At 41.2% G+C, this 13,889-nt stretch overlaps 1 protein-coding gene across 3 annotated transcripts in view; it reads right to left on the minus strand.

Moving 5' to 3' along the window:
* kcnt1b (potassium sodium-activated channel subfamily T member 1b) overlaps positions 1–13,889 on the minus strand; it is a 101,486-nt gene that overhangs the window by 37,388 nt on the left and 50,209 nt on the right. For all 3 annotated transcript variants that reach the window (XM_081366578.1, XM_081366576.1, XM_081366577.1), the window contains 7 exons: positions 13,353–13,445; positions 13,160–13,208; positions 5,128–5,187; positions 4,400–4,474; positions 3,976–4,059; positions 1,728–1,822; positions 17–197 (listed from right to left, as the gene is read on the minus strand). In XM_081366578.1, the coding sequence (XP_081222704.1) occupies positions 17–197; positions 1,728–1,822; positions 3,976–4,059; positions 4,400–4,474; positions 5,128–5,187; positions 13,160–13,208; positions 13,353–13,445 (637 nt within the window). The remainder of the gene's footprint in view (positions 1–16; positions 198–1,727; positions 1,823–3,975; positions 4,060–4,399; positions 4,475–5,127; positions 5,188–13,159; positions 13,209–13,352; positions 13,446–13,889) is intronic.

Consider the following 13,889-nt stretch of genomic DNA (forward strand, 5'->3'; position numbering starts at 1 on the left):
GGGCTGATCGTGGCACCTGTAATGGCAGCACCACCAGAGCCACACAGATCATGATGACCACCAGTAGCTGAGAAGGCCAGATTTTGGGTGTGACATCTCCATAACCAACAGTCGAGAAGGTGACGATGCAGAAATATAAAGAGTCGAAGAGGGTGAGACTCTTTCCTGCCCGCTCGAGGTGCTGAATCCCACAAGCCCTAAAGAGCATTACAAAACATTTCAGGAAACAATTTCGAAAATATACATTACTTAAAATAAATTCGGCATCATGGGGCTTTTTTAGTTGGAAAGACATTCCATGAATAGAATTCAGTAGAGCTGCTCAGTCACGATGTCAATTTGTAGGCTTGCCCAGAAGGCCATTTCACCATGGGCTCCCTCAGGAATTTCGAATGGGTTTTTAAAATAGCGGTTTTCGATTTGAGTAAATGAGGTCTGTGGTTAGCATTATTTCAAGAGACTTTCCCATTTTGTTTTACAAAACAAACTGACACAGAGTCATACCTCAAAAGGGAATTTTAAAACCAATTTAATTAATAATGTAAATAAATACGTAAGGACTATTAAAGTTGTCTGATTCATCATGTAAACTCACATTCTGTGGGAGTTGTAGTCCTTAGGTAAGAACTTTATTCTGACATGTCCCTTTATATTGGTAGAAGGGTATCAAATATACATGCAAATATATGCTAATACAGAATAAAACATAGGCTACTGATGATAATAACATGAGGTTAATTAAGGACCTGTAAAACACACTTTGTTGAAAAGCAACAAAATTTGACTTCAAGTTTTAAGAGTTTCAGTAATTTCCTATGCACTCAAATAGAGTGCAACAGTTGGGTTCCAAAATAGGCCTACCATTTACTGTACATTCTCTATAGAGAAAGTGTTTTATTTAAACATAAAAAGTATATCTTGTTCAAGACAGACTTATATACTTAAAAATAAAAATATATACATTTTACTGACATTTTATTTACAATTTAAAATAACAGTTTTTTATTTTAATATATTTTAAAATGTAATGTTCAGTAGCCATTACTCAAGTCTCACTGTCACATGATTGTAATTGTAATTGAAATAATTCAAATATTATCAATGTTTAAAAGCAAAGCAGTTCTGCTGCTTAATATTTTTATGGAAAATGTAATACATGTAGATTCATTTTGGGATTCTTTGGGTTCTGTTTATATATATAATTATGTATGTTTACAATTATATATTTATATCATATATTTGACTATTTTGCAATAAACTATTATTTTCATATACTTCATGTGCTTGGTGACCCACATTGCATTATGAAAGATGTTAATTTCACAGTCTTGTACCTTTGTCTTTTTCTCAGACCTTTTGTTAAAAACAAAGTTTGTGATATTGTGATTCAACTCAGAGCTGGGTGCTTTAAGGATTCTTTGTAAATCCCTACGGAGAAAATGAATGGGAAAATACTTCCAGAACCCAGACTTCTGAAAAAGGGGAGCTGTGATTGTTGTGCTATATTAAATACTCAGTAGAATATCAATATTCAATATTCCTAAAAAATGGTAGAATCTTGTTTTGACACTATTTAAAAAAAAAGTTAATTTGGATTAACTGATGTACATTATTGATCAGGACGGTTAATTCATAACCGTGTGACTGTTTCAGATCTGCAGCGTTAGATACAAGCTTGTAAAAGGCAAAAGCCCCATCAGGGATATCAAGAGATCAAAGAGCTTTACCCAGTGAAGACCAGACAGAGCAGTGTACAGATCAGTATGAGGACCTGGTTGAACATGGCAGAGTGTGTGCGCTGAATGGCACGATGGAGATCATTCTAGGAAGTAACAGAGAAAAGTGAGAGAGATCTCTTTCGTCAAGAGACTAAGCATAACACACACACAATGAAGGCAACGTGAGCTATCTGTAAAAGCCCAGTTCTGAAAAAAGTCTGCCTATTTAAGATCCTGCTTTAAAAATAACGTAATAACCTTCATTAGCAGGTCTAGTGCTCCTCACACAATTAAATCCTCTATTCCACTGACCTTAATAGAGCAAAATATACAAGGAAATGTAAATGCCCTTTAATAACTGTACTGCTCAGCTATATATGAGATATAAACCTACATGTATGTTAAAGGTAGGGTAGGCATATTTTTTTTTTGTAAACACTTTTTATTATACTGGTTAAAACTCTTTTCACGTCCTGATAGCAATCAAAAAATAGAAGTGGTCTTAAAATTAAAACATGTACATATATCTCCTGTGGAAGTCTCAGGACAAAAAAAAATCAATCTGTCCAATGCAATGACCGAATGCTATGATTCAATGTCCCACCTGTCTATCAACAGACATCACTCATTAGGGTGACCATATTTTAGTTTTCAGAAAAGAGGACAGGGGCGTGGTTTATAGGTGGGGGCGTGGTTTGGGGAGGCGTGGTTAAGGGGTGGGGTGGGGGCATGGTTGGGGGGTGAATGCATAAAAAAATACTTGACAAATGTATTCACAACCTTGTAACTATGTTATTGTACTTTAATACATAAAGTAATACATCCTTTCCATTCAACGTTTGGCCCGCAACAATAGGATAATATATATAGGTTTAGCTTTTAACACCTTTTACATGACACTGTTTCTTTTCATGGCCATAGGTTAAAAAATCTACAACACTATTTCAGTAAAAAAAATATTTCAATCCTCCTGATGTTCTCTTGTATACTTTATGTGGGCTTCTAGGTCGCTAGCACCTTTATTTGACACTGACACGTACATGGCAGCTTTGCAGGTCATGCATTCTGCTTTACACGGATCCCGCCGAAACGAAAATACAGAATTTTTCTCTGTAAATCATCTGAGAGTTTACATTTGGGCTTATTTTTTATTTTTTTACGCTGTTAGCTACTTGCATCTTATCTCGCACTTGACCGTATAGTACACTCCGCCTCCCACTTGTCCCGACCGGGACGGTACGTGGGATTTTTTTTTTGCAGGCATTTTGTGTGCAATGCTCCTCCGCTGTCTGCTCTGCTCCCTGTGTATGTGCGCGTCGCAGAGCCGCCCACAAGGCAGCCTCTCGGGAATTACGTCACGCAACAAAGTACCGTATTGTGTGCAAAGGCAAGCGCCAGTCAATTTAAAGTAAAAGCTTAATGGTCCCATGAAAAAAATATATACCCCCCCCCCCCAGCAGCTGCCTTCTTCCTGAACCAAAACAACGGGCCAATGCTGCGTTCACGCCATCGTAACCGTAATAACGAGATGGCAACCCGTGATGTACCCGGAACTATTACCGCCGACATGAATCTGGAGCAGTCAGTTGGTACAAGTCAGAGCTCTGTAAGTTGTTTACATTCATTATTATTTAAATGTTATGTGGTTTGAGACAAGAGGTAATTTAACGGCATCTCTCGTCTCTGACTCTTTGCAAACTCTGCTGTGTGAGTTCATGTACTTTGGAGAAGGCGTGGCTTTGGAGACGCTCTGAAGGGAGGGCGGGATCTATTGCTTTCAAAGCTAGCTTGCTATTGCTAGTCTCTCCGAGATTGCCTACCCTACCTTTAATTACAGTGCCGTGACCAAGGGATCAGGACTTAAATGGATCCTTTATATAGTTTGGTAATTATCATCTCTCAAGGAAAATATATTTTAAGAAAGTATGGGGGTTAAAACAGAGAAATCTTCAAGGCAGTGTCACATTTTAGTGGTTGTTAGCGTTTTCTTTTGCTAATATCTTTGCTTAAAGCATTTGTAAAAGGACATTCCCCCTGCCAGTTTTTCTCTGGCCATTTGACCCGACCATCTGGCACAGAAGGGAATGCTGGCACCCTCTCAGATTTTGTTCATTGATGATGCATTTTCATTTGTCAAGTGCATAATGAAGTAAAGCTTCCCAACACAGCAATATCACCAAACAACACCGATGTTATTCTGCTAGGACAATAAGATTTCCTGGAGAAAATGTACTACACAGCTGCACAGGATACTTACAATCATGTTCTCCAGCGCTGATTTGGCAAGCCAACAATTAAGAAACACAGGAACAAATATGTTTCTTAGCGGATGCCAAAAGATCTAAAAAAAAAATATATATATATAATAATTATAAGAAAAGCTGTGTGCTTTTCCATAGCTTTTTCATCTGTAATGCCATTAGCACAAAATAATTAAACAACCTATAATTTGTTCCCAATGACTGCAGGTCAAAAAATGGCTATTTGTTACTTGGCTAATTGTTGCATTTTAGTAATTATCATTCCTTCTCACAACTGACTTTCAGGTATCAATGGCGACTTATATAATTACACTCAATCACAACAATATAACAGTACTCAACAATTACTATCAACAAAGATTTTGTGTGGGCAGCAACTTGATACGTGCTTCTGTGTCCACCAGAACCTTCATTACTTACTGTAATTATAAATGGCACTGTATTGATCATCTCAATGATGAAGGAGATTTGGAAAATTTGCTCCCAAATGTTCCCCTAGAAATAAAGTAAATATAAGTTACACCGCAGAAGAATCAAAGAGTACTAACATTCACATTTAAAAAAAATCAGAAAACAAAACGGTCTGCATCCTAATTCACTTCTGCATATCTGTCATAAACAGTTTTTGACAAATTGGAATTAGTGCATCGAAAGTTACAGTGTGATAATAGTCAAATGTACTTGTATTGTAAATAGGTTGCTGTGTGGGGATTTTAACACATTTTAAAAGTATGTCAGTTTATAGGTGAAGTGTATACAAGTTGTCTTATATCCCACTATTACTGTATGTGCAGAGACAACTATGTATATTTCAGACACCTATTGACTTCCCAGAAAAGTGTATACAGCCTAAGCATAATATACATTAAGTGGGCAAACTGGGATGCAGCCTTTAATTACAACAAAGATTAATTTCATCTCCCAACAACAGAAAAAACCCCCGCCTTTTCTTGATAAATCAATGAAGAAACAGAAAAACTATTTAGAGAACATTTTTTCTGTTAAAAGCGAGGAACACTTCCCATTATAGGGAAACTAGAAACAAAGGAACCCTTTAGTAGCCCAAGAGGAGCTGAAATTATCAGATTTAATTTAGATCAGTGGTAAGAAAGCTCAAAAGGGCAGAATAATAATGACAATAATCTTACCTTATAGCTGAGATACACTAGGAGCATTGCTTGCAAGAAGCTAATTAAGGCCACTGTCACCTGTGGTGCAGGAAACATAATCATAATTTTGATTAGCCGAGTATCAATATCAGAGTCTAATGAGAAATAACTCTTATCACAGTCTGAGTTCCGTCAGAGTGAGAGATGTAATTAGTAGCCATAAAGAAATGTCAAAAGTGATGTACACTCTTAAAAATAAAGGTTCATTAATGCAAAACCCTCCTAAGATCTGTCCTCTAGAACTGTCTCAGGCAGCAAACAGGACGAAGGAAGATTGCAACGGACAGATGCGACGACTGAGAGAGTAATTGGGTAACTTTATTTAAAGTTTATATCATTCTGTTAGTCTGTGTTCCAGACAGACACTCAGTCTATGTAGTGGTGGGTATTTAAAAAAATGTATGCAGGTTATTCCATTATGCCAATTAATAGTGAGAATACACCGTCTTTATAAGAGAGTCATTAATTCACTGAACTGATTCATTCAAAACACACTGATTTATTAAGGATCCAAACAAGTGACTTATTTTATGATGTATATTCTTTGAATTACTCACCAAACCAATTAGTCCAAATGCGATTTCTAATTTGAGTCATCGCAGCTGATTCATTCAAAGCACCTGATTCGTTCAGGAATTAAACAAGTTACTGTTTTTATTCAATTCACTTTAATCTGTTTTTAATCATTCACTCAATCAATGTTTTTGAAAAAACTGATTAAATCAGGAATGAAACATTTCTACAGTTGCTTTGGTTTAGTTTGGAATTATTTTGTTGGAGGAGCAAAAAACAGAAAGAACCTGGCAATATTGTGTCTAAAATATAACTCAATATCAACTTCTTGTTTATTGAACTGATGTATAAAAGCAATGTTACACCCACAGTAGAGATACGGCTTTTCTGATTCTGATTCTAAACCACTTAAACACTGTTTCTTTTTAAAGGCATATATATTACAAAAGGTTTGTTTTACAATGTAAAAATGTTCTTTAAAGGGGACCTGTTATGCAAAATTCACTTTTACATGGTGTTTGAATATAAATGTGTGTAGACAACCACCCTATAATAGTAAAAATTCACCCACTTCTCTTTTTGTAATCAACCCTAATTAGCCGTTTGCAGATTCTAGAATATGTGACATTAAATATGCTTAGGCAGACTTGCCCTATTATTATTACCCTGCTCTGTGTGAGCTGTACACAGTCCGCCATGTTTATCTCCTCACCAGAGCATTTTACAGCAGCATTCAAGTAAGAAATGTGTTCTTATTAAAGCTACTAAAGTTAATTCAATCAAGAGCAGTGAGGGATTTTCTTTCTTTCTTTTTATTTTATTTTATTTTATTATTTTTATTCATATTAACAGCATACATAGAAGTACTGTTTATTATGCTGCTTTCACTTTAATACACATATTTAAATACACATGTATTCTTTACTTGCTGTTTACATTCACTGTGTATTTGACAGTTTAAGGTCAATAACACATGAAAGAGAACTTAGTTTAATTACTCACGGGACGCTCTGTCTGACAGCCAGCTTTCTGTGCGGGTGGTTCGGGTGTGTGCACTCAGAAAACCATATATCAGAAGTTTAGACTGATTTATGAATTTAGATTTACCCACGGCTGTTTTTCAAATGTACATAACAGATTTACACTAAAATATTGAAGTCTCCCAGTCATTGTCTTTTACTAAAATTGTGTAATTTACAATCCCCTGTTGATAAAAAAATTGTTTAGATAAAACCTGATTAAAAACGGGGCATTTATATCTAAAACCGCCAGCAGGTCAAATTTACCAATATAATGCCTTCAATTTCACGCTGTGTTTGAGCAACGTGTAGGCTTACTGTAATCAGTCACACACAACAGATTCAAATAAAGATGTTTTAGCCTACTCATTAATGTTCAAACTTTGGATTAATTATTAGTTATTGTTTTGCAATTTTTATTGCTACTGTGGTGCTATTCAAGAGAAGCTACCTGTTTCCTGAAAAAAATATTTCCGATCTATGATGTAATGAATAAATCAGATTTTATGATTACCCCAAATTGTGTTGTTCTCTTATTCAAATTGTAAATGATATAACTAAACAAATTAATAATGAATTAGTTGAAAATGTGTGCTTGAATTTGTCATTGCAAAGTGCAGTGCAGTGAATTATTATTCCTCTTTATTGTCTATTTTAATTATTTAAATAACATGGGTTATCTTAATATGTGATTAATTTTTATTATTTTTTTTATTATTATTATTATTTTTTTTTTTTATATTATACATTTTATTATAATATGACACTACCCAAATATGTATTTATTTCCCTCTAATTCTCGTTGTCATTGCAGGCTGGTTTAGACAATATTCACCATTAAGAAAAGTGATTAGTGTAGCTTGCTTAAAATAGCCTTGAACATAAAACAACAGGACAAAAACGCCTCGGTTACGACTGTAATCTCGGTTCCCTGAAGAGGGAACGAACGTTGCGTCAAGATTTACGCTATGGGGAATGCACATGTAAAATCAGTCCAATGGCGTGGCGGAACGTCAGATGCGGGTGACGTCACGTACCAGGAAGTTATAAAGCCTGCTCGAAAACAGAGAGCGTCAGCTTCGTACAGTCTGAAGTAGTTGCTGACAGGCATGAAGGAGATATGGCAAGGTGACGCAACGCTCGTTCCCTCTTCAGGGAACCGAGGTTACAGTCGTAACCGAGGCGTTTCCTTTCAAGGGAACTCGCATTGCGTCGAGATTGAAGCTATGGGGAACGTCTATACCAACGCCACCATAGCTACAAATGTCTGTCCTGTGTGAAATCGAGTGAGCAGCACTAGGATGGCGTAGAGTCCAAGTCCAGAGAGTAAAATCTGACGAAGGTGTGCGGTGAGGACCAGCCTGCCGCATCACAACCGTCCTGTAGGGAAACTCCTGATATAAGGGCCTTGGAGGCCGCCATACTCCTTGCAGAGTGGGACCGGACAGCCATAGGGAGAAGGCTGTCCAGCCGCCTCATGTGAAATGGCCTCAACCACCAACTTGCTCATTCTTTGCTTAGATGCAGGGGACCCAAAATTTGGGGACCCAAAACACACAAACAGTTGATCAGTTTTATGCCACAGGGCAGCTCTGTGGACATAAGCATCTAACACCCATACTGGGCAGAGCAAATTATTTCTTTCCTGGTCCGCAATCTGAAAGGGAGGAGGACAGAAGGCCTGCAGAATAATAGGTCTGACCACATTAGTGGGGACCTTGGGGATATAACCTGGTCTAGGATGAAGAAATGCTTTGACCATACCAGGTGCAAACTCCAAGCATGAGGGAGCAACCGACAGTGCTTGTAAATCCCTTATTCTCTTAAGAGAAGAAATAGCGAGGAAGAACCGAGCTTTCAGCATCAGAAATTTGACAGGAACCTCCTCTATAGGTTCGAAAGGGGTCAGGGAAAGGCCTTGAAGAGCAATAGCCAAGTCCCAAGTGGGCACCCTGGAATGAGCTGCAGGCCTCAGTCTCAACGTGCCATGGAGGAAACGAGATACCAAAGGGTCCTTCCCCACAGATATTCCACCAAAAGGAATGTGGTAAGCATCTATGGCCACCACATAAACCTTTAAGGTGGACGGAGTAATACCTGCAGTGAACTGCTCCTGCAGGAACTCCAGCACTGTACCAACTGGGCAGTTAACTGGGTCCAACCGATGGTCACTACACCAAGAAGTGAAAACTCTCCACTTCAGGGCATAAAGTTTCCTCGTGGAGGGAGCTCTGGAATGTAGAATGGTCTCTACAACCTCAGTTCAGAGACCTGACCCTATGAGCTGGGCCCCCTCAGAGGCCAAGCCCACAGGTTCCACAGTTCTGGTCGGGGGTGAAATATAGAGCCCTCCGCTTGGGACAGAAGGTCCCTCCTGACGGGTAGCTCCAGAGGAGGCCCGTCGAGGAGAGACATGAGATCGGGGAACCATAGTCTGCCCGGCCAGTATGGGGCTACAAAAAGTAGGTGAACCCGGTCCATGCAAACTCTCTCCAGAACTCCCGGGAGCAGAACGATTGGGGGGAAAGCATATAGAGGTAGCCTCAGCCATGTCTGTACCATATCATCCAGTCTCAGAGGAGCTGGATGCGTGAGGGAGAACCAAAGTGGACAGTGAGACATCTCTTGAGACGCAAACAGATCCGGTTTGTGCTTGGCCAAACACCCTCCATATCTGCTCCACCACCTTGGGGTGGAGCCTCCATTCCCCGGGCCACAGCCCCTGTCTCGACAGAATGTCTGCTCCTACATTCTGGGCCCCAGGGATGTAAGCTGCTCTGAGCGACAACAGCTTGGCCTGGGACCACAAGAGGATATGGCGTGCCAGCTTGCATAATGGACGTGAGCGCAAACCCCCTTGATGATTTATATAGGCGACTACCAATGTGTTGTCTGTGTGAACTAGAACATGGTGTCCCCTGAGATCTGTGAGAAAATACTTGAGAGCCAGAAATACAGCCAACATCTCCAGGAGGTTGATGTGCCATAAAAGATGATGGTCTTTACACAGACCCTGAGTTCCCCAGCCCGTGAGGGAAGCATCCGTCGTTAGCAGCTTGCGACGACAAGGAGCTCCCAGCACGGGGCCTTGGGTCAGGAACCAAGGTTTCTTACACATAACCAGGGCACGTAAGCAGCGTCGCGTGACCCTGATTTTGCGAAATGGGTTACCCCTCGGGGAAAACCCCTTGGTCCTGAGCCACCACTGCAGGGGCCTCATGTGCAGTAGTCCAAAAGGTATCACGTTGGAATCTGCTGCCATAAGGCCCAACAGTCTCTGAAACTGTTTGACAGTGAGTGACTGGCCTAGCTTTATACTTTTAACAGCTGCAAGGATGGACTCTATGCGTGGCGGTGACAGGCGCGCCTGCATCGACACTGAATCCCAAACTACGCCTAGAAAAGTGGTCCTCTGAAGTGGAGAAAGCACACTCTTTTTGGCGTTTAGCCATAACCCCAACTCTTTCATATGGGAGAGAACAACATCTCGATGCTGAACCGATGCGACTGAGCTAAAATCAACCAATCGTCAATGTAGTTCATGATGCGAATATCCTGAAGGCGCAGGGGCGGCAGAGATGCATCCACACATATGGTAAAAGTGCAGGGTGATAAAGCTAGGCTGAATGGAAGAACTCGATATTGGCAAGCTTTGCCCCCGAAAGCAAACCTCAGGAACTTCCTGTGACATGGACGGATGGAAAAATGGAAATATGCGTCCTTGAGAGCTATCGTGACAAACCAGTCCTCGGAACCTGATCTGTGCCACGATCTGTCTCAATGTTAACATTTTGAACTTCAGTTGCATGATTGACTCGTTTAGAACTCGAAGATCCAGAATGGGACGCAATCCCCCGTCCTTTTTTGGAACTACTGTAGAACCCGGTTTCCCTGTTGGAGGGAGGTACATAGTCTATGGACCCTTTCTCTAACAGAGTGTTCACTTCTTGTTCCATAACCAGAACCTGCTCGGGGACCACCACTGTGGACAGGTCCCCCATAAACCGAGGTGAGCGAGACCCAAACTGTATTTGATACCCTTTTTCTACGGTCTGCAGGGCCCAACGAGAAACATTTGGCAGTAGCTTCCATGCTGTCAAAGATTCTACTAGAGGTACCAGTCTCTCGAGACTGGTTTCTGGATTTTGTTGTTGTTGAGTAGTCAATCTGTCGCCCTGTAATGGCGAACCGGCAGGGAACGACTGAACTCTAACTGCTCTAAAACTCTCCTCAGAGGGGGCGGGTGTCCCGAGGCCACTACGTTTTCGGGTGGTCCTTGAGATATGTGCTCGCCAGAGACCGCTGCGCCCTGAAGCACCGGAGGTGGCAGGGTTGGCAGAACGATCCCCTGAGGGCACCGAAGGGAGAAGGGCACCGTAAAAAGAGGTGTTGACCGCTCTGCTTCGGGGGGGACTACCATCACTGGGCTGAGCCCTCAGGCGTCAGGATTTCTTCCCCGCAGCCTTCTTGGCGATAATAATGGTCCGTAGATCCGTTCTACCCCTCGAAGGCTGCTGGGGTTGAGAGCGCCCTCTGTGTCCCCGTGATTTCTGTGGGGGAGCACGGGAGGAAACACTCTGCTTCTGAGTGGCGCGATGTGAAGAGCTCATTTTAGATGTTTGAGCGGGAGTAGCCTCATGATGAGAACGACGGGGAAGGAGTTTTTGAAAGGCGGCTGCCTGTTTAGATGCTTCTTGGAATTTCTCAACAGCAGAATTAACAGCATTACCGAAGAGACCAGATGTAGATATAGGAGCATCCATAAGAAAACTCTTTTCTTTCTCCTTAATATTACTGAGGTTGAGCCACAGATGCCTCTCAGTGGCCACCAGGGATGCCATAGAATGGCCGATGGATTTAGCCGTCTCCTTGGTGGCCCTGAGAGACAGATCTGTGGCTCTACGTAGTTCACACACTACCTCAGGACCAATACCCCCGCCCTCACCTAAATCGCCCAACAATTCCGCCTGCAGCAAGGACATAGTGTGTAAACACGCTGCATTTTGACCAGCAGTGGAATATGCTTTGCCCACCAGAGAAGATGTAACTCTGACGGGCTTAGCAGCACTGGAACCTTTAGGGAAGATGCCGTTGCTGGAGAGAGATAGCTTGCGAGCGTCTCCTCCACCTTCGGCATCTCCCCAGAACCGTGATTTTTTTAGTTCGATATAGAAGAATAATTGGATGTTTGTGCACTGTAAACTCTATATGAAACAGGTTTCTCCCACGATCTCGACACCTCGGTGTGGAGATCGGGGAAAAACGGTAGGCTCCGGTGCTGAGGCTGTGATCTAGATGGCAGGAAGCGTTCGTCGAGCTTGCTTTTCGAGCGAACGTCCTGCCTATCTGCTGGCCACTCAATACTTAGTCTTTTGACTGCTCTAGTCATAACCTCTAAAAGCTCTTCAAATGCATGAGACTGAGGTGGCGAATCCTCGGGGAGGGGGCTCGGGGACCACCACTGTGGACAGGTCCCCCATAAACCGAGGTGAGCGAGACCCAAACTGTATTTGATACCCTTTTTCTACGGTCTGCAGGGCCCAACGAGAAACATTTGGCAGTAGCTTCCATACTGTCAAAGATGCATGGAATGCAGGGCAGGGGTACACACACTGTCTGAACTGCTGCTTGCTCGCCATAGCTTTTTATATATATAATGATATGATATAAAGACAAACAACACCAAATAACGGGACAGTTTTCACAAAGAGCGCTACTGAAGACACAGAAGCTGACGCTCTCTGCTTTCGAGCAGGCTTTATAGCTTCCTGGTACGTGACGTCACCCACATCTGACGTTCCGCCACGCCACTGGTCTGATTTTACATGTGCTTCAAGACATCATCACGCAAAGCGTTCCCCATAGCGTCAATCTTGACACAACGCGAGTTCCCTTGAAAGGGAACATAGTTGATGACTAAAAATAATAATTTCATGACTCTAGACATTACTTTGTGAAGACAGGGGCATAATACAGTGACATAATAAGTTTTTTAGCCATATCAAAAGAGTAATCATGTGCATGGGTAAATTTTACCCGCTGGCGGTTCTAGTGTCAAAACGCATGCATATAATAAACTTTCATGATGATGAAGAGATGCAATATCATGTGATCAAATCCAAACAGATGTTTTAGTTTTTGGCAGAGCATCCGAGGCATGAGCTGTACAGGCTCCGCCCTCTTCTGGAAAACAGTGGGGAGCAGTGGCACATATGCATTTAAAGATGCATACACGAAAACAGCATGTTTTTCCTTCCACTGAAAAATGGCCATTTACAACATGGTATAATAAATGATCTGTGGGGTATTTTAAGCTGAACCTTTACAGACACATTCTGGGGACACCTGAGATTTATATTACATCTTGTAAAAAGGGGCATAATAGGTCCCCTTTAAAGTCACACTGTAAAATTATTTTGGTTCCACCTGGAACCTATATTTTTAAGAGTGTGGTTTATAAAAAACAAATCTCAATCTACCTGTATTGCCCATACAGGAACTCTCCTATTCACCCAAAATATTAACTCCCTTCAAGAAACACAGGACAAGAAACACAAACAAATGTGAGACAATTAGAGAAAATATTCAAGAACAAACACACTTTATTTAGTTAAGTTGATTTGTGATCTGATTTGTGATCTGTCATAATATCTAAGTTCAGACAGGTCTCACCAGTTTATTTGCGGGGGATCTGTGGTCAGGTTTGTTGTGTAGTTTGCACAGGCTTTGCTGCAAAGGGCATCTGTGATGTTTGTGCAGTGTTTCCTATAATCATGATAACAGGCAGTTAGTACACAACAGACATAAAAGTGAAAGACATCAGAGTTGAAAAGCTGAGGGATCATGCCTGCTGGGCTCTAACATATATAACAGAATAAGATTGCCTCTCTCTTATTTGATTGCTGCTAGTAGGGCTCCCTCTTCTCTCCCATCGTGCTTGCACACAAGTGCACACAGCTCTCTCTTTCTGTCACCTACTAACACACACACTGAGCCTAATTGTCTCTTAATGTTTTCTTGGTGCTTGCATTGAGACGACTCTAATGGACACTTCAGACAAAGTAGTCTGGGTTTATCCTGAGAGCAATTTAAACTATGCTTTTGAGATGTACTGTAATGTGTTTTGTTTTGGTGAGTTACTGTTGTTGTTTCATGGAAGAGCTGAAGAAAAATCATTATACAACAGTTAGTTCAGGTCCTCTAAGATGA

Source organism: Scardinius erythrophthalmus (genome assembly GCF_964197995.2).
Source record: "Scardinius erythrophthalmus genome assembly, chromosome: 5".
In the NCBI taxonomy this organism is placed as follows: domain Eukaryota; kingdom Metazoa; phylum Chordata; class Actinopteri; order Cypriniformes; family Leuciscidae; genus Scardinius; species Scardinius erythrophthalmus.